The 20985-nt window shown below is 35.6% G+C and overlaps 1 protein-coding gene across 3 annotated transcripts in view; it reads left to right on the top strand.

The window, feature by feature from the left end:
• PIP4P2 (phosphatidylinositol-4,5-bisphosphate 4-phosphatase 2) overlaps positions 1–20985 on the top strand; it is an 87169-nt gene that overhangs the window by 14003 nt on the left and 52181 nt on the right. For all 3 annotated transcript variants that reach the window (XM_036830428.1, XM_036830429.1, XM_036830431.1), the window contains one exon: positions 7678–7826. In XM_036830428.1, the coding sequence (XP_036686323.1) occupies positions 7678–7826 (149 nt within the window). The remainder of the gene's footprint in view (positions 1–7677; positions 7827–20985) is intronic.

Consider the following 20985-nt stretch of genomic DNA (forward strand, 5'->3'; position numbering starts at 1 on the left):
TGTCTCTGTAGTCCTCCCAGATAATGTGGAGCTGCTCTTGTTAGAAGATCCAGGGACCCTCTATGTGACCCTTCCTACCTTAATCTATGGGCCAGAGAACCAATTTAGGTATTTGCTGGTTGACAAGAATGTCTGTTCCAATAATATATTCAGAAACTGGGGAAATAACTTCAGCGTGGGTACCCAGATTTACTGGGACCACTATGGGTGGATCTGGGGCAAGACTCCATCTGTAACCTGATGGCCATCTATAACTTCTCTGACAGGTCGCCCACATTGGAGTTTTGAGTCAGGAATTAGCACCATTTACGAGCCAGTTTCTAGCGATACCTGAAATATCTGGGTATTTTCTTTTTCCCCAGTGAATAGTCACTCTAGTAAATGATCTCAGGTCTTTAGGGGAGACTTGGAGATTTATAATATATACTTAGAGTAGTGTCGCTGGATCATTCGTCAGAGGCATCAACAAACCCTCAATAAAGATGCTCTGGGTCTGTGAACTTGGCTTTGTTGGAAACTGGTTGAAAAACTATGACTCATCACTGTGGCTACTCAAGTCAGGTTGCTGGTTTTAAGACCTAGATTTTTCTATTATATATAACCAAGTAACATTTGTGTAGGTTACCCATCCATTTCATTCTTAGGCTTATTTCAATGAGCCTCTGCCAAATGTCCTTATGGATCAAAATTTTCTAATATCCACTATTTCCCATTACATTAAATGTACCCACTTTTTCTTTGACTTTTAAGTGCTGCCATTTGGCCTCTGTTACTCTGGGATTCCATGATCTCAGTTGGAGTCATCCTGCACTGTAATGCCTGGTCTATGTAGGAGAGCCACCACAGTAGAATGCTTGTGTTCCCCTAAATAATGTATAAATCAATGCCTTAGTTAAAGGCATATCCTCTGGGTCCTCTCAGGGGATGTAGTGGGGTGTGGGATGCAGATTTCATATGATAAACTCACTCTAACATTCCTGACTCCTTAAACCTTTGATTGCTTCTTCTGCATCATGCTAGGGATGTTTTGACATTTCACCCTCATTGAATGTAAGGCCAAGTCTCATCAGACCAACAAGTAAACTGATAGAGCCACTTCCAGATTTAAAACAAACATTGAAACCAGAACATTTGTCAAGTACACCTGGATTATTAAATTTGGCTCAACTCAGTGTTATATTCCATCCTCTTTGCTTTAACCCCCATAAGATTCACTCCCACACATATTCTCCAGGTTTCTGACAATATATATTATCAAAACATTGCAATTCTCTTGATGTATTAGTTACTTCTTTCTGAGTCACACTTTGTACTTGTCCTCCTAAAGCTTGTTGAGATCTGATCCTAGTTTATGGGTCTTGAGGCAACAAGGGGTTTTATGATGGGTCTTAAGGAAAATGGTCGTCTCCTTGTAAGACAACCACTTCAGGTGAGCTTATTACAGTTTTCCATTAAAAGGAGGCTCATATTCTCAGAGATAAGAAGAAATGTTGTGTTCCACTCACAGGGGAGGCTCAGAGTGACTCAGGAGTGTAAGATTCTCAGCTCTGTTTGGGTACAACTAGATGGCCCCATTCCAAGTTTCAGAGTTCCACTTCTTTGCAATCAGTGTCCTAAGTTTCACATGGCAGACTTGGTAAGGCTGTGGGTTTCCCTGACCTTATAATTTAGCTATCTATACAATTAAATTTTGTGTTTGATTTTCAGCAATATAAGCCCTGTGACAATTAGAAATAAGCAATATTTTTAGGGCTGCAATAGAAGTTCTCTGACCATGACTTGTGCTGAGAGTTTAAAGACCTGAGCTTCTCATTTTACCCCATATCACAATCCACACAGTAATTATTACTGCCATAATGGTCAAGTAAAGGAGCCTCAAATATCACAATCATCTACAGGAGATAATCTGATTCACCAGGATGCCACTGCATGCCATCAATCACTACCATACCATGTCTCATTGGTAAAGGAGCTCAGCACTGCATTCAAGCCCAAGGCATGACCCACCCATTTCTCCAGTCCCATTTTTGAGGGTCTGTTTCCTGGGATTACACCTGGTATGAGTTTTATAACAGTTAGGATGTGAAGATAGAAACCAAAAAATATAATATAACAGAAAGAATTAATTCGGTATAAAGTTGTTAAGTAGGTAACTAAAAGGTAAAGATATTACACTAACTTATCAAATAGGTATTAAATGCAGGAAGCAGCTATTACCTCTAGGGCTGTGAGAACAAAGGGAAGAGATTAGGATTATTAAAATTTAGCAATTTAGAGGAACATAACTGAAACATGAATTCTCAGAGGCACCAGCCCACTGGTGGTGATGTCTCTGAGCCCTGGAGAAAGATTTTGTACACCTGGAGAAAGGGCTACAAGTCCCTTCTTCCTCCTTCGACCTTGCAGGTTCTGTTTATCACCTCCTATTAACAAAACATAACCTGCAGCCAGCTGGCAAAGAAAAAATGTGGTTTGGAGAGTTTTAGCTCCAGCATGACAAAGCATAGAAGGGTGGATTTGGAGCTGAGAGTTGGTAGCCTAATAGCTGGCACATTTATCTTCCAAACTGACTTTAGCGAGATAGATCCTTATGAGGGTATAATGGTTCTAGAAGAATCCAAGAGTTTCCTGGAATAGTTTTATTTCTTTGGTTTCAGAGAGGGGAGGAACAGAAGGTGGTCTTCCCTTTCTTTGTGTTGAACTGGACTGGAGAGGTTTTACACAGGAAGTAGATATCCCATAGCAGCCAAGCACAACCTGTCCCTAACCATACTCTCCACAAAAATCCTATGGAGGAGAAAAAGCCAAAGCTTTCCTCACAGGCTGGTCCTTTATACTTTTCTTGCTCATCCTATAATCATAGTGTTCTAAATTATCTCTCATTTTAATCTGATGTCATTTTTCAATTTTGGTACATCTTTGTCAAGGGCCAGAAGGACTGCATATAAAGGCTGTATTAGTGAAGTAAGCAAATTAAACTGGAAAATGTTGTCACTGCAGAGATTTATAAAGGAATAACTGAGATAATAAAGATCAGAGCTATCCAGCAAAACATTTTCAACCTTTAAAATGCTATATCTGGGTATATCTGGTAAAAAATGAAGTATGGATTATTACACCAGGATGAATTAGCAGGAAAGAGGGGCTTTTGGGCATAAAATAGATAAATTAGGTTGATGTTTATGATGGGAAAGTGTAATTTGATCACTTGTGGGTTTATAGAATAATAATGGTTCCTTTTGAGTGTTTTAAGGAAGACCATTATGTATGCCTTGTGATCTATGTTATTTTGTCTTGTCTCTTTTACGAGTCTCAGTTTTTCTGTGAATTTTTTATCATGAACTAATTCTTTCTTCATATTATATTCTAATTTTCATTTTCCCTGACTATTCTTTCTCCTCCTCCTAATCCCCTTTAACTCAGATCTGATTCTTGTCTAAGTATTTGTGCAGAATCCCCATTAGTCCTTACACCTTTTCCCTATATTAAATCATTATTCATTAAGAGAGGCAGCTGTCATTATGGAGTGACCTCTGGGAGAAGAGTCAGCTCTTGGCTTTGCTGAAGTGCTGTATAAAAGTCTACTAAGAAGTCAGAATCTCTGGTCTTCAGTTTTCTCTTCCATAAAATGAAGAAATTAGACTAAATACTAGACTAAGATTGCTTGAATTTCTAACACTGTATAATTCTGGAACTTTGAGGGGGTTTTTCAGGTCTGAGGACTACTGGTCTAACAAATACTGCTCACATGGAGAAAAAAGATTTTTCACTTAGGCAAACCCCATAGAGAAAATGATCATTGTTTAAATAACAAGACTCTTCCAAAATGAAGAACTTTTGTGACTCTTAATATCCAATGATCCCAAGTTCTGAGATTACAGTGGACTTTTTATCCAGGGCAGAAATTTAAAATAGGTGTAATAGAGGTGATCTGTTGACTGTTTTAAAGTGAAAAGAGACAAAATGAACAATCTAAGTTGCTAATTATTGCAGGTTTACTGGCAGTGAAATAAATTTCTGGAATTACAAGTCCTTTACAAGAGGAGATGGAGTTGTAGGTCAAGGTTTCCTTGGGATAAAAGTACAAGAAATATCTCTAAATCAGTTTAGTGCTAAAGTAATTAATGGACAGAAAATTGAAATTATAGGCCTGAAAGCACTGTTTAGTGGAGCAGTTAGGCTGCAACATCTGTCATTCTACTGATCTCTTGGATTGATTGTACTTATCTGGTGGGCCAGGCCAGTGTCCCCTGTCCACTTCCCTCTCTCAGTGCATGATTTGGAGAGGGTATTCTATATATAGAAGAGAGCCTTTTTTTCAGTCATGCTGTGCTCCCCTGCTAGGACCCTAGCTCCTCTTCAAGGAGAGTAGTGGTAATATACTTAGTATCATTTTCCCAGGAGAAATAGATGAGCCTGATAAATTTCAGTGATTCACTTATTCATTCATTTATTCATCCATCATCCATTCAATAAATATTGAGTGAGCATCTGTCATAGACCAAGCACTATAACAAGTGCTGTATCAGTCCTGAACAAGCCAAACAGGACCTTGGCCTCATGGAGCTTATAGTCTCTCCCATTTTAGACTTCTAATCCTCACTCATTCTTTCCCCCTCCTTCCACTTCCCAAGCCTCCAGAAGATTCTGGCATATTTTTGTCATTGAAAGCTTTTCTTTTTTAACAGGTTAAAAATTACATAGTACAAATTTTAGAGGAAAAGTTCACAAGGTTTTGTTTGTTCTGATACACTTCAAATGTATCAGAACTAAATAAGATCAACCATTAAAATCTTTAGGAGATTCCATTGAGCAAAACTTTTGCCTGTTGGAGTGAATGGGTTTTACCATCCTTATATGTAGCTGCAATGTGTGGCCTCTTCCCCTCACCCTCAATGCCCTTGTTTTCTTTGTGAAATTGTCTTGTCTTTAAATTTCTTTTCTATCACACTATGTAAGGTGGAAACCTGGAATTAATGGGAGACCTACTTCATGTTACTTTATGACTCAAGGAAAAGGCAAAAGAAGAAACTTTTATTAATAATGCTATTGCTAATAATTATTTTAAAAAGTATTTATTATTACACACCAGGCAGTGTGTCTTGAACTTCTAGTGAGGTGTGTATGCTTTTTCCCAGAACAATACCTTCTTTACTGAGATCTGATAATCTGCAAATTGCACAGGCTCAAATGTATTTTGACACATTGATCCTTTAACCTGTTTTTTCTTCTTGATTAATACATTACAGGTAATTCTGCATCAACCTTAAATTCTTTCAAGGATTTAAAACTATCTTTTGTTTGTTTTTTGTTTTTTGAATTTCATTTATTATTTTTTATACAGCACGTTCTTATTACTTGTCTGTTTTATACATATTAGTGTATATATGTCAATCACAGTCTCCCAATTCATCCCACCCCCACCACCCTTGGTGTCCATACATTTGTTCTCTACATCTGTGTCTCTATTTCTGCCTTGCAAACCGGTTCACCTGTACCATTTTTCTAGATTCCACATATATGCATTAATATACGGTATTTTTCTCTTTCTGACTTACTTCACTCTGTATGGCAGTCTCTATGGCCATCCATGTCTCTACAAATGACCCAATTTTTTTTGGCTGCGTAATATTCCATTGTATATATGTATCACATCTTCTTTATCCATTCGTCTGTCGATGGGCATTTAGGTTGCTTCCATGACCTGGCTATTGTAAATAGTGCTGCAATTGAACATTGGGGTACATGTGTCTTTTTGAATTATGGTTTTCTCTGGGTATATGCCCAGTAGTGAGATTGCTGGGTCATATGGTAATTCCATTTTTAGCTTTTTAAGGAACCTCCATACTGTTCTCCATAGTGGCTGTATCAATTTACATTCCCACCAACAGTGCAAGAGGGTTTCCTTTTCTCCACACCCTCTCCAGCATTTGTTGTTTGTAGATTTTCTGATGACGCCCATTCTAACTGGTGTGAGGTGATACCTCACTGTAGTTTTGATTTGCATTTCTCTAATAATTAGTGATGTTGAGCAGTTTTTCATGTGCCTAATTTATAGTTTTATAAATTATAAAACTATTTTTATAATTTAGACATCTATAGCTTCTTTTTAAGTTCAGTGTTTGACAGTGTTCTGGTATAAGACTCCCAGGGATGTGTGCATATTGTCATTTCAATGTGGCCTCTTTCAGAGCCTTGGCTGCTGCAGAAATTTGGTTTATTATGAATATTTGAATGGATAACATTTTTTGCTAATTCTTTGCAAGTCTAAAAAATCTACATGATATACCCCAAGGATGCCAGGTGGTAATATGTGGATTTTAAATATACCATAATGTGTTGTGCTCTAACTCATTTCAGACTATCATAGAGTTCAGAATCTAATCCAGTGGATAGAAAAATCTCTATTTCAAAAATAGCTCTTTTCATGATTAGGTATTGTTATTGTATTTTATAGTGTCACAGCAGTGACCCTTGAACTATCAGTTCTCTTTAGTGGGGATTCAATCATGTGTTGAGGTGTAGCCTTTTCTAGATGGCCTATGACAATATCTTACCTTGAAAGGGGCTCCTATGCCTGTAAATAAGATAGCTACAAAATGAGGCTAGGCAGTCCCCTTTAGAAATCCCATTCTGGAATAGTATATCTAGATTCTTTTTCTCTAACTTTTGTAACAAATATATACTTCTGGTAGATGAACACAATTCCGAAATTGGGCTTCTACCCTCTACCCAATCACCCAATCAGTCGACTTAAGGACTCTCAAAAAGCAGTGTGTGTGTGTGTGTGTGTGTGTGTGTGTGTGTTTGTGTGTGTGTGTGTGTGTGTATCTTTGTATTCTCAGAATTTTCAAACATACACAAAAGTAGTAAGAACAAAATGACCTTCTGTGTCTTTATATTCATAAATATAGGCATTTTGCTACTCTTGTTGCATCTATTAACCCATTTTTTTCTTGGAGTATTTAAATTAAATTCCAGACAATATATTTTTTACCCATAAATACTTTGATACATTTCCTAGATTTTTAATGTTAGGTGAAAGTTTGAGACAAAAATTGTTAAATTTACTTCATTCTTGTTTTTTGTCTGAAATTACCATAATTCCATTCTAATTAGAACATGTTCCATGTTGATATGTTTAGATTTCCTGGGTTCGTTTTTGTCTCTCCTTGACTGCCACCAAAACCCTATTTTGTTCTTGTCATACTCAGCAGTTTTACACTGGTTCTAGTATAAACAGAGCACGACAACTACACACTGTATGTATATGTATATATGTAAGTGATTTTAAAGCTTTGTCCTCATTGACTATTTCTATTTCTTGGGAGTCAGATCATTAGTGTAAGATTTTTATTTTAGGCATAAATTATCACCTTCCTATTACAAACTCTATGAATTTGCACATAGAAATGGAGTGGATATTTTGAGTATAGGTTAATAAAATGTGTAAACCTAGGCAGGTGTGATTTGGATTTTAGGAGCTAAGAATTACTCTACTTCACAATATAGTCCTATATGTGTTTCTGCTCTGAAACTATATTATGTTGGCCAGCTTTAAAAACATAAAGAACAGGAGAAATTTTGATAGTTTTCCTACTTTACTTCTATTGCTTGTTTGCTGAAACCAGCCGTAATATCTCTGAGACTCTGATTCAGTGGCTAATATCTTTTTAGCGGAACTCCCACCTCCGTACACAGCCATTGCCAGTCCAGATGCCAGTGGTATTCCAGTAATAAACTGCCGCGTGTGCCAATCTCTCATCAATTTGGATGGCAAGCTTCACCAGCATGTGGTTAAGTGCACGGTTTGCAATGAAGCTACGGTAAGTGGAGATATTCATTAATAAAAGCAGAAATTATTATCTGACATCTTCTCCCTAAAAAAGTATTCCAATAATGTTACTTACAAGTAGATGTGGGCTGGATACAGAAATGGCCATTTTTTTTATCCTTTCTTTCTTCCCTCTGGCTATTTCTCTTTTATCATACAAGGATGCCTCCAGGTGTTTAAAGCTAACTTCATTATGAAAATTTCATGATGAATTTACATGTAATGCCATTTGGCTCTTTACTTTCTAAAATGAGACTGACCATAGACAGTTATTTACAATTATCTTCAGTGTCTATCCTCATCTCAACGAAATCCATTCTGATTTTCACTAAAATGAAATATACTGAAGTCCACTACAAATGTGAACTTTGTACTTATTATGTAGAAAATTATTTAAACTTGTTTTACGTCTGTAGGATGGCGGTATAGTTTTTCTGGGCTTTCGTGATTGTGCATTTATTATTGACATTTGTGTCGAAGTGTTTATTAACAGCTTGGTATATTATTCCATTGATTTGATATTAATTCAGTGAAATATTCAAAAAAAAATTGAAGGGCATTTTTTTTACTGAACTTTGAGAAGAGCAACTAAATTTTAAGTAGGATTTTTACAGTTTTAAGTAATAAACTGGTAAAGAGTATACTGGTTAAATTAAATATATTTCTACTTTCATGGTTAGGCTTTATTTTAAAAATTTCAATCTGTCTCAAAACTTGAAATTAAATATTAATTTAATTTTTGGTATTTGTAGTTTTTCCTCTTTAGAAAAAGCCTAAAAGAAAAGTCAGCCAATGATTACTGTATCTCTAAGAACCTTGAAAGATGAATACTGGGGGCTTTATTATATGTTTTATGGAAAAATCATAAGATAAAACCTTAAGTCATGAAGCAATATATATCATTGTAAATACTTTTTCTATAAGGGACATCTTTTAGAGAACTTTATTGTGTAAATAGGTGATACCTGCAAAACTAGCTATTTTCTTTTTCAGTTGAACACTTAAATAGTAAGTTTCATTAATATCAACTTCCTTAGTGCTCCTTTTAGAGTTGGTAAGCAAATAAGAATTGTTAGACACAAATAGCATTTTAAAAAAAAATACCAGTGTCTTAAAGGCTTCCTTGGATTTGGCATTAGTGTTGAATTTTTTCACCTCTTCCTTCACCCATACAAACTTTGTTCTTTAATGAGAAGAAAGAAAGGAGATTTAAGCTTTATATTTACATGTGGAAGTAAACAGAACAGAGTAGGTCAATTATGCAAGAATCTCAAAGTCACTATGGATTTAGCCAGCAGCCTCAATCTGGTTACTTAGAAGTGATGAGTTCATATAGGGTCAGTAAAATTTGGCTACAAATAAGCTAGCTACTTTTGGACATAAAGAAAATTGTGCTGAAATTTTTATATCATTACTACCCCTGTTAAGTAAAGACATGTAAAAAATTGTGAATATTCTAGAGAATATGAATAGCATTTAATCAGATTGCCTTGTATGGAATTAGTAACATTACAAGGGAAGAAAAAATTGAAAAAAAAAAGCCTTTGAGGAATGCTGTAACATATGACCTGCTAATGTTTAAAGTGTAATGTGATCTTAAATTTATGAATGAAGAGGTAGGTGTTAGGCAACTGGCAGCTTCTCTGGAGAAATTCTATGTTGAAAAGAACAGATATAATAGACAGATATAGTGGACCAGGGCACAAGAGAACAATTCTCTTATGTTCACTATCACTGTTTCCTACTCAATTTAACTGTTATTCATTCTCCTCATGTCACCTAAAACAGGATGTCAGTGTGTCTATTCTCTTGGGTAGCCACCTTTAATAGGAACTGGACATTCCTGTGGAGATTGAAAGAAATAAAACATAACAAAACAAAAAAAAATCAAGGTTAATAAAAGTCCTTTTTACTTCAGTAGATAGAATTAGGAAGGGAAGTAAGGTGTGTGTTGTGTGTGTGTGTGTGTGTGTGTGTGTGTGTGTCTGTGTGTGTGTGTCTGTATATGAGAGAGAGAGAGAGAAAGAATATGGACAAATTTTAGCAACACTTGGAGAACACAGAATTTAAGGTTAAAAGGAGAAGCAATATCTATGACTAGTTAGTGGAAAATTTGAGAAGTCCTGGAGAAAGAGTGGAGCTAGTTGGCTGCATACTTGATTGAGTCTGAGATTTGGAGACTAATAGACTGGGCTTTGAATCTGCCACTTAGTAGCTATATATCCTTGGGGACTTCTCTAAACTGTGGTTCTTCATGTAAAGAGGTATAATAGTAATAATACCTACCTCTTAGGGTTGCTGTTGGGATTACAGAGGTAAAGTGCCCAGCACAGTTCCTGGAACATGTAAGCTTATTTTGCCAAGTAAGACTATTAAAACTTATGCATATGAACAATGTCATCTCCCCTGCTGCCCCCCACCCCATCGTTTTACTGTAGACCAAAAATGACATGGTGTGGGCTGGCACTGAGGACCAGTGCTTGAAATCTTCCAGTTCAATCATCTTGTTTTACAAATGAGAGAATTGAGGTCTAGAAGTATGGTGGGAATAAAATACAGGCTACCTCAGAGACATTACAGGGTCAGTTCCAGACTACTGCAATAAAGCAAATATTGCAATAAAGCAAGTCACACAAATTTTTTGGTTTCCAGTGCAAATAAAAGTTATGTTTACACTATTCTGTAAGTGTGCAATAGCATTATGTCTAAAAAAAGGATATATCTTAATTAAAAAATACTTTATTGCTAAAAAATGTTAACCATCATCTGAGCCTTCAGCAAGTCATAATCTTTTTGCTGGTGAAGCATCTTGACTCCCTTTTGATGGCTGCTGACTGATCATGGAGGTGCTTGCTGAAGGTTGGGGTGTCTGTGGTAATTACTTAAAATAAGACAACAGTGAAGTTCACTGCATCAATCAATTCTTCCTTTCATGAACCATTTCTCTGTAACACACAATGCAGTTTGGTAGCATTTTACCCACAGTAGAACTTCTTACAAAATTGGAGTCGATCCTTTCAAACCCTGTGGCTGCTTTATCAACTAAATTTATGTAATATTCTAAATACTTTGTTGTCATTTTAACAGTCTTCACAGCATCTTCACCAGGAATAGATTACATGTCAAGAAACCAATTTTATTTGCTTATCCATAAAAAGCAACTCCTATCCGTTAAAGTTTTATCATCAGATGGCAGCAATTCAGTCACATCTTCAGGTTCCACTTCTAATTCTAGTTCTCTTGCTATTTCCACCACTTCTGCATTTTTCTTCCTCCACTGAAATTGAACACCTCAAAGTCATCCGTGAGGGTTAGAATAAACTTCTTCAAACTCCTGTTAATTTTGGTATTTTGACTTCTTCCCATGAATCACGAATGTTCTTAATGTATCTAGAATGGTGAATCCTTTCCAGAAGGTTTTCAGTTTACTTTGCACAGATCTATCAGAGGGATCACTATCTATGGCAGCCCTATGAAATCTATTTCATAAAAAATGAAACCTGAAAGTCAAAATTACTCCTTGATCCATGGGTTGCAGAATGAATGTTGTGTTAGCAGGCGTGAAAACATTAATCTCATTGTATATCTCCATAAGAGCTCTTGGGTCACCAGGTGCATTATCAATGAGCAGTAATATTTTGAAAGGAATTTTTTTTTCTCAGCGGTAGGTCTCAACAGTGGCCTTAAAATGCTCAGTAAACCATATTGTAAACAGATGTGCTGTCATCCAGACTTTGTTTCTCTATTTATAGTGTAGTGGCAGAGTAGTTTAGCATAATTCTTTAAGGGCCCTAGGATTTTCAGAATGGTAAATGAGCATTAGCTTCAACTTAAAGTCACCAGCTGCATCAGCCCCTAACAAGAGAGTCAGCCTGTCCTTTGAAGCTTTGAAACTAGACATTGACTTCTCCTCTTTAACTATGAAGGTCCTAGATGGCATTTTCTTCCACTAAAAGGCTTTTCATCTACACTGAAAATATTTAGTGTAGCCACCTTTCTTAATTAGCATAGCTAGATTTTCTGAATAACTCGCTGCAGCTTCAACATCAGAACTTGCAATTTCACCTTGCAATTTTTTTTTTAATTGAAGTATAGTTGATTTACAATGTTGTGTTAGTTTCAGGTGTACAGCAAAGTGATTCATATGTACACACACACACACACAAACACACACACACATATATATATTCCTTTTTGGATTCATTTACCTTATAAGTTATTACAAAATATTGAATATAGTTCCCTGTGCTATATAGTTGGTCCTTGTTGCTTATTTTATGATTAGTATGTATGTGTATGTTAATCCCAAACTCCTAATTTATCCCTCATCCCCGTTTCCACTTTGGAAACCATAAGTTTGTTTTCTATGTCTGTGGGTCTAATTATATTTTGTATATAAGTTCTTTTCTTTTAGATTCCACATATAAGCAATATTATATGCTATGGGTCTTTCTCTGTCTGACTTATTCACTTTAGTATGATAATCTCTAGGGCCATCCATGTTGCTGCAAATGGCATTATTTCATTCTTTTTAATGGCTGAGTAACATTCCATTCCAATATACAACATTTTCTTTATCCATTCATCTGTCATCTGATGGACAATTAGATTACTTCCATGTCTTGGCTGTTGTAAATACTGCTGAAATGAACATTGGGGTGCATATATCTTTCCAAATTATGGTCTTCTCTGGATATATGCCCAGGGGTGGGATTGCAGGATCATGTGGTAGCTCTACTTTTAGTTTTAAGTGAATCTCCATACTGTTCTCCATAGTGGCTTCACGAATTTACATTCCCTTTAACAGTGTAGGAGGGTTTTTTCTCCACACCCTCTCCAGCATTTATTATTTGTAGTCTTTTTGATGATGGCTATTCTGTAAATTGATACAGCCACTATGGAGAACAGTATGGAGGTTCCTTTAAAAACTAAAAATAGATTTACCATATGATCCAGCAATCCCACTACTGGGCGTATACCCAGAGAAAACCATAATTCAAAAAGACACATGCACCCCAATGTTCATTGCAGCACTATTTACAATAGCCAGGACATGGAAGCAACCTAAATGTCCATTGACAGACGAATGGATAAAGAAGTTGTGGTACATATATACAATGGAATATTACTCAGCCATAAAAAGGAATGAAATTGAGTCATTTGTTGAGACGTGGATGGATCTACAGACTGTCATACAGAGTGAAGTAAGTCAAAAAGAGAAAAACAAATATCGTATATTAACGCATGTATGTGGAACCTAGAAAAATGGTACAGATGAGCCGGTTTGCAGGGCAGAAGTTGAGACACAGACGTAGAGAACAGACATATGGACACCAAGGGGGGAAAACTGCAGTGGGGTGGGGATGGTGGTGTGCTGAATTGGGCGATTGGGATTGACATGTATACACTGATGTGTATAAAATTGATGACTAATAAGAACCTGCAGTATAAACAAACAAACAAACAAAACAACTAATACTAAACTTTCATTGGGTTATTTGTATGGAAATATGTTAATATAAATGTTTCAGACATTACATGAAATTTCTAAAAATCTTATATGTTCTGGTATAATGTTATAAGTCATAATTCTAGTTATTACTTTAAAATGTATGTCTCAGAAATAACTAAATTTCCTTGTCAATTGCACTATTATGAACTTTCATCAAATCTTTAACTGTGGTCATTTACAGACAGTTCTGGGTGTACTCTGATGCTTTTGCAAATATGTTCCTATAAAAGGGTTTCATCTTCAAGGAATTCATAGAAAAGACTCTGACAAGTACAGGTTTCTGATAACTGTACTGCTGAACTGAATGAATAAGCATTCTCAGAACTCTAATGAAAAACTGATGAACTCATAAAAGTGCTAACAAAAGATCAAGATAAAAAAAATTAATTACATTAGATGATGGCCATTCTGACATGTGTGGGGTGATATCTCATTGTAGTTTTGACTTGCATTTCTCTAGTAATTAGTGATGTTGAGCATCTTTTCATGTGCCTCTTGTCCATCTGTACGTCTTTTGTGGAGAAATGTCTATTTAGGTCTTCTGCCCATTTCTTGACCGGGTTGTTTGTTTTTTGATATTGAGCCACATGAGCTGTTTGCAAATTTTGGAGACTAATCCCTTGTCTGTTGCATCATTTGCAAATATTTTCTCCCATTCTGTGGGTTGTCTTTTAATTTTGTCTATGATTTCCTTTGCTGTGCAAAAGCTTTTAAGTTTGATTAGGTCCCATTTATTTATTTTTGTTTTTATTTCCATTACTCTAAGAGTCGGCTCAGAAAAGATATTGCTGCAATTTATGTCAGAGTGTTCTGCCTATGTTTTCCTCTAAGAGTTTTATAGTATCTGTTGTTACATTGAGGTCTTTAATCCATTTTGAGTTTATTTTTCTGTGTGGTGTTAAAGAATGTCCTAATTTCATTTTTTTTTAAATGTAGCTGTCCAGTTTTCCAAGCACCATTTATTGAGGAGACAGTCTTTCCTCCGTTGTATAGCCTTGCCTCCTTTGTCATAGATTAATTGACCATAGGTGCATGGGTTTATTTCTGGGCTTTCTATCCTGTTCCACTGATCTAAATTTCTGTTTCTGTGCCAGTACCATACTGTCTTGATTACCATAGCTTTGTAGTATACTCTGAATTCAGGAAGCCTGATTCCTCCAGCTCTATTTTTCTTTCTCAAGATTTCTTTGACTATTTGGGGTCTTTTGTGTTTCCATACAAATTAAAAAATTTTTTGTTCTAGTTTTGTGAAAAATGCCATTGGTAATTTGATGGGGATTTCATTGAATCTGTAGATTGCTTTGGGTAGTATAGTCATTTTGAAAATATAAATTCTTCTAATCCAAAAACATGGTATATCTTTCCATCTGTTTGTGTCATCTTTGATTTCTTTCTTTAGTATCTTAGAGTTTTCAGAGTATAGGTCTTTTGCCTCCTTAGATAGGTTTATGCCTAGGTATTTTATTCCTTTTGATGCAGTGGTAAATGGAATTGTTTCCTTAATTTCTCTTTCTGATTTTTCATTGTTAGTGTCTAAAAATTCAACAGATTTCTGTGTTTTAATTCTGTATCCTGCAACTTCACTGAATTCATTAATGAGCTCTGATAGTTTTCTGGTAGCATATCTAGGATTTTCTTTGTATAGTATCATGTCATCTGCAGTAACAGTTTTACTTCTTCCTTTCCAATTTGGATTCCTTTTCTTTCTTTTTCTTCTCTGATTGCCATGGCTAGGACTTCCAAAACTATATTGAAAAAAAACTGATGAGAGTGGACATCCTTGTCTTGTTCCTGATCTTAGAGGAAATGCTTTCAGCTTTCACCGTTGAGTATGATGTTAGCTGTAGGTTTGTCATATTTGGCCTTTATTATGTTGAGGTATGTTTCCTCTATGCCCACTTTCTGGAGAGTTTTTATCACAACTGGGTGTTGAATTTTGTCTAAAGCTTTTTCTGCATCTATTGAGATGATCATATGGTTTTTATTCTTCAATTTGTTCATGTGGTGTATCACAGTGATTGATTTGTGTGTATTCAAAATCCCTGCATCCCTGGGATAAATCCCACTTGATCATGGGGTATGATCCTTTAAATGTATTGTTGGATTCAGTTTGCTAATATTTTGTTAAGAATTTTTGTGTCTAAGTTCATCAGTGATATTGGCTGGTAATTTTCTTTTTTTGTGGTATCTTTGTCTGGTTTTGGTATCAGGGTGATGGTGGCATCATAGAATGTTTGGAAGTGTTCTTTCCTCTGCAGTTTTTTGGAACAGTTTCAGAAGGATAGTGTTAACTTTTCTGTAAATGTTTGATATAATTTGCCTGTGAAGCCATCTGGTCCTGGACTTTTGTCTGTTGGGAGTTTTTAAATCACAGATTCAATCTCAGTAGTTGTAATTGGTCTGTTTATATTTTCTATTTCTTCTGGGTTCAGTCTTGGAAGATTGTACCTTTCTAAGAATGTGTCTGTTTCTTCTAAGTTTCCATTTTCTTGGCATATAATTGCTTGTACTAGTCTCTTACGGTCCTTTGTATTTCTGTGGTGTCCATTGTAACTTCTGTTTTTCATTTCTAATTTTATTGATTTGGCCTCTCTTCCTTCTTTTCTTGATGAGTCTGGCTGAAGGTTTATCAATTTTATTTATCTTTTCAAAGAATCAGATTTTAGTTTCATTGATCTTTTCTATTGTTTTCTTCATCTCTATTTCATTTATTTCTGCTCTGATCTCTTTGATTTCTTTCCTCTACTAACTATGGGTTTTGTTTGTTCTTTCTCTAGTTGCTTTAAGTGTAAGGTTAGGTTGTTTGTTTGAGATTATTCCTGAGATAAGCTTGTATCTCTATAAACTTCCCTCTTAGAACTGCTTTTGTTGCATCCCATAGATTTTAGATCATTGTGTCTTCGTTTTCATTTATCTCTAGGTATTTTTTGATTTCTTCTTTTTTTCATCAGTGATCCATTGGTTGTTTAGTAGCCTATTGTTTAGCCTCCATGTATTTGTGGTTTCTGCAGTATTTTTCTTGTAGTTGATTTCTAATCTCATAGTGTTGTGGTTGGAAAAGAGGCTTGATATGATTTCAATTTTCTTAACTTTGCCAAGTCTTGCTTTGTGGCCCAGCATTTGATCTATCCTGGGGAATGTTCCATGTGCACTTGAAAAGAATGTATTCTGCTGTTTTTGGATGGAATGCTCTATAGATATCAATTAAGTGCATCTGGTCTAATGTGTCATTTAAGGCCTGTGTTTCTTTATTGATTTTCTTTCTGGATGAGCTGTCCATTGATGAAACTGGGGTGTTAAAGTCTCCCACTATTATTGTATTACTGTCAATTTCTCCTTTTATGGCTGTTAGCATATGTCTTATATATTGAGGTGCTCCTGTGTTAGGTGAATATATATTTAAAATTGTTATATCTTCTTCTTACAATGATCCCTTGATCATTATGTAGTGTCCTTCTTTGTCTCTTGTAGCAGTCTTTATTTTAAAGTCTAATTTTGTCTGATGTGAGTATTGCTACTCCATCTTTCTTTTATTTCCATATGCATGGAATACCTTTTGCCATCCCCTCACTTTCAGTCTGTATTTGTCCCTAGATCTGAAGTGGGTCTCTGTTGTAGACAACATATATATGGGTCTTGTTTTTTATCCATTCAGGCAGTGTATGTCTTTTGGTTGGAGCATTTAATCTGTTTACATTTTAGGTAATTATCAATATATATGTTCTTTTTTTTTTTTTATAATTTAAAACGTATACACTTTATTTTATTTTATTTTATTTTATTTTTGTTTTGTTTGTTTTTTATACTGCAGGTTCTTATTAGGCATCAATTTTATACACATCAGTGTATACATGTCAATCCCAATCGCCCAATTCAGCACACCACCATCCCCACCCCACCGCAGTTTTCCCCCCTTGGTGTCCATATGTCCATTCTCTACATCTGTGTCTCAACTTCTGCCCTGCAAACTGGCTCATCTGTACCATTTTTCTAGGTTCCACATACATGCATTAATATACGATATTTGTTTTTCTCTTTCTGATTTACTTCACTCTGTATGACAGTCTCTAGATCCATCCATGTCTCAACAAATGACTCAATTTCGTTCCTTTTTATGGCTGAGTAATATTCCATTGTATATATGTACCACAACTTCTTTATCCATTCGTCTGTTGATGGGCATTTAGGTTGCTTCCATGACCTGGCTATTGTAAATAGTGCTGTAATGAACAATCGGGTGCATGTGTCTTTTTGAATTACGGTTTTCTCTGGATATATGCCCAGTAGTGGGATTGCTGGGTCATATGGTAATTCTATTTTTAGTTTTTTAAGGAACCTCCATATTGTTCTCCATAGTGGCTGTATCAATTTATATTCCCACCAACAGTGCAAGAGGGCTCCCTTTTCTCCACACCCTCTCCAGCATTTGTTGTTTGTAGATTTTCTGATGATGCCCATTCTAACAGGAGTGAGGTGATACCTCACTGTAGTTTTGATATGCATTTCTCTAATAATTAGTGATGTTGATCATCTTTTCATGTGCTTCGTGGCCGTCTGTATGTCTTCTTTGGAGAAATGTCTATTTAGGTCCTCTGCCCATTTTTGGATTGGGGTGTTTGTTTCTTTAATATTGAGCTGAATGAGCTGTTTATATATTTTGGAGATTAATCCTTTGTCTGTTGATTCGTTTGCAAATATTTTCTCCCATTCTGAGGGTTGTCTTTTCATCTTGTTTATGGTTTCCTTTGCTGTGCAAAAGCTTTGAAGTTTCATTAGATCCCACTTGTTTATTTTTGTTTTTATTTCCATTACTCTAGGAGGTGGATCAAAAAAGATCTTGCTGTGATTTATGTCAAAGAGTGTTCTTCCTATGTTTTCCTCTAAGAGTTTTATAGTGTCCAGTCTTATATTTAGGTCTCTAATCCATTTTGAGTTTATTTTTGTGTATGGTGTTAGGGAGTATTCTAATTTCATTCTTTTACATGTAGCTGTCCAGTTTTCCCAGCACCACTTATTGAAGAGACTGTCTTTTCTCCATTGTATATCTTTGCCTCCTTTGTCATAGATTAGTTGACCATAGGTGCGTGGGTTAATCTCTGGGCTTTCTATCTTGTTCCATTGATCTATGTTTCTGTTTTTGTGCCAGTACCATATTGTCTTGATTACTGTAGCTTTGTAGTATAGTCTGAAGTCAGGGAGTCTGATTCCTCCAGCTCCATTTTTTTCCCTCAAGACTGCTTTGGCTATTCGGGGTCTTTTGTGTCTCCATACAAATTTTAAGATGATTTGTTCTAGCTCCGTAAAAAATGCCATTGGTAATTTGATAGGGATTGCATTGAATCTGTAGATTGCTTTGGGTAGTATACTAATTTTCACAATGTTGATTCTTCCAATCTAAGAACATGGTATATCTCTCCATCTGTTGGTATCATCTTTAATTTCTTTCATCAGTGTCTTATAATTTTCTGCATACAGGTCTTTTGTGTCCCTAGGTAGGTTTATTCCTAGGTATTTTATTCTTTTTGTTGCAGTGGTAAATGGGAGTGTTTCCTTAATTTTTCTTTCAGATTTTTCATCATTAGTGTATAGGAATGCAAGAGATTTCTGTGCATTAATTTTGTATCCTGCAACTTTACCATATTCATTGATTAGCTCTAGCAGTTTTCTGGTGGCAGTTTTAGGATTCTCTATGTATAGTATCATGTCGTCCGCAAACAGTGACAGTTTTACTTCTTCTTTTCCAATTTGTATTCCTTTTATTTCTTTTTCTTCTCTGATTGCCGTGGCTAGGACTTCCAGAACTATGTTGAATAATAGTGGTGAGAGTGGACATCCTTGTCTCGTTCCTGATCTTAGAGGAAATGCTTTCAGTTTTTCACCATTGAGAATGATGTTTGCTGTCGGTTTGTCATATATGGCCTTTATTATGTTGAGGTAGGTTCCCTCTATGCCCACTTTCTGGAGAGTTTTTATCAGAAATGGGTGTTGAATTTTGTCAAAAGCTTTTTCTGCATCTATTGAGATGATCATATGGTTTTTATTCTTCAATTTGTTAATATGGTGTATCACATTGATTGATTTGCGTATATTGAAGAATCCTTGCATCCCTGGGATAAATCCCACTTGATCGTGGTGTATGATCCTTTTAATGTGTCGTTGGATTCTGTTTGCTAGTATTTTCTTGAGGATTTTTGCATCTATATTCATCAGTGATATTGGTCTGTAATTTTCTTTTTTTGTAGTGTCTTTGTCTGGTTTTGGTATCAGGGTGATGGTGGCCTCATAGAATGAGTTTGGGAGTGTTCCTTCCTCTGCAATTTTTTGGAAGAGTTTGAGAAGGATGGGTGTTAGCTCTTCTCTAAATGTTTGATAGAATTCACCTGTGAAGCCATCTGGTCCTGGACTTTTGTTTGTTGGAAGATTTTTAATCACAGTTTCAATTTCATTACTTGTGATTGGTCTGTTCATATTTTCTGTTTCTTCCTGATTCAGTCTGGGAAGGTTATACCTTTCTAAGAATTTGTCCATTTCTTCCAGGTTGTCCATTTTATTGGCATAAAGTTGCTTGTAGTAGTCTCTTAGGATGCTTTGTATTTCTGCGGTGTCTGTTGTAACTTCTCCTTTTTCATTTCTGATTTTATTGATTTGAGTCCTCTCCCTCTTTTTCTTGATGAGTCTGGCTAATGGCTTATCAATTTTGTTTATCTTCTCAAAGAACCAACTTTTAGTTTTATTGATCTTTGCTATTGTTTTCTTTGTTTCTATTTCATTTATTTCTGCTCTGATCTTTATGATTTCTTTCCTTCTGCTAACTTTGGGTTTTGTTTGTTCTTCTTTCTCTAGTTTCTTTAGGTGTAAGGTTAGATTGTTTACTTGAGATTTTTCTTGTTTCTTTAGGTAGGCTTGTATAGCTATAAACTTCCCTCTTAGAACTGCTTTTGCTGCATCCCATAGGTTTTGGGTCGTCGTGTTTTCATTGTCATTTGTCTCTAGGTATTTTTTTATCTCCTCTTTGATTTCTTCAGTGATCTCTTGGTTATTTAGTAACGTATTGTTTAGCCTCCATGTGTTTGTCTTTTTTACTTTTTTTTCCCTGTAATTCATTTCTAATCTCAGAGCGTTGTGGTCAGAAAAGATGCTTGATATGATTTCAATTTTCTTAAATTTACTGAGGCTTGATTTGTGACCCAGGATGTGATCTATCCTGGAGAATGTTCCGTGCGCACTTGAGAAGAACGTGTAATCTGCTGTTTTTGGATGGAATGTCCTATATATATCAATTAAATCTATCTGGTCTATTGTGTCATTTAAAGCTTCTGTTTCCTTATTTATTTTCATTTTGGATGATCTGTCCATTGGTGTAAGTGAGGTGTTAAAGTCCCCCACTATTACTGTGTTACTGTCGATTTCCTCTTTTATAGCTGTTAGCAGTTGCCTTATGTATTGAGGTGCTCCTATGTTGGGTGCATATATATTTATAATTGTTATATCTTCTTCTTGGATTGATCCCTGGATCATTATGTAGTGTCCTTCCTTGTCTCTTGTAACATTCTTTATTTTAAAGTCTATTTTATCTGATATGAGTATAGCTACTCCAGCTTTCTTTTGATTTCCATTTGCATGGAATATCTTTTTCCAT

The sequence above is a fragment of the Balaenoptera musculus genome, chromosome 17 (genome assembly GCF_009873245.2).
Source record: "Balaenoptera musculus isolate JJ_BM4_2016_0621 chromosome 17, mBalMus1.pri.v3, whole genome shotgun sequence".
In the NCBI taxonomy this organism is placed as follows: Eukaryota; Metazoa; Chordata; class Mammalia; order Artiodactyla; family Balaenopteridae; genus Balaenoptera; species Balaenoptera musculus.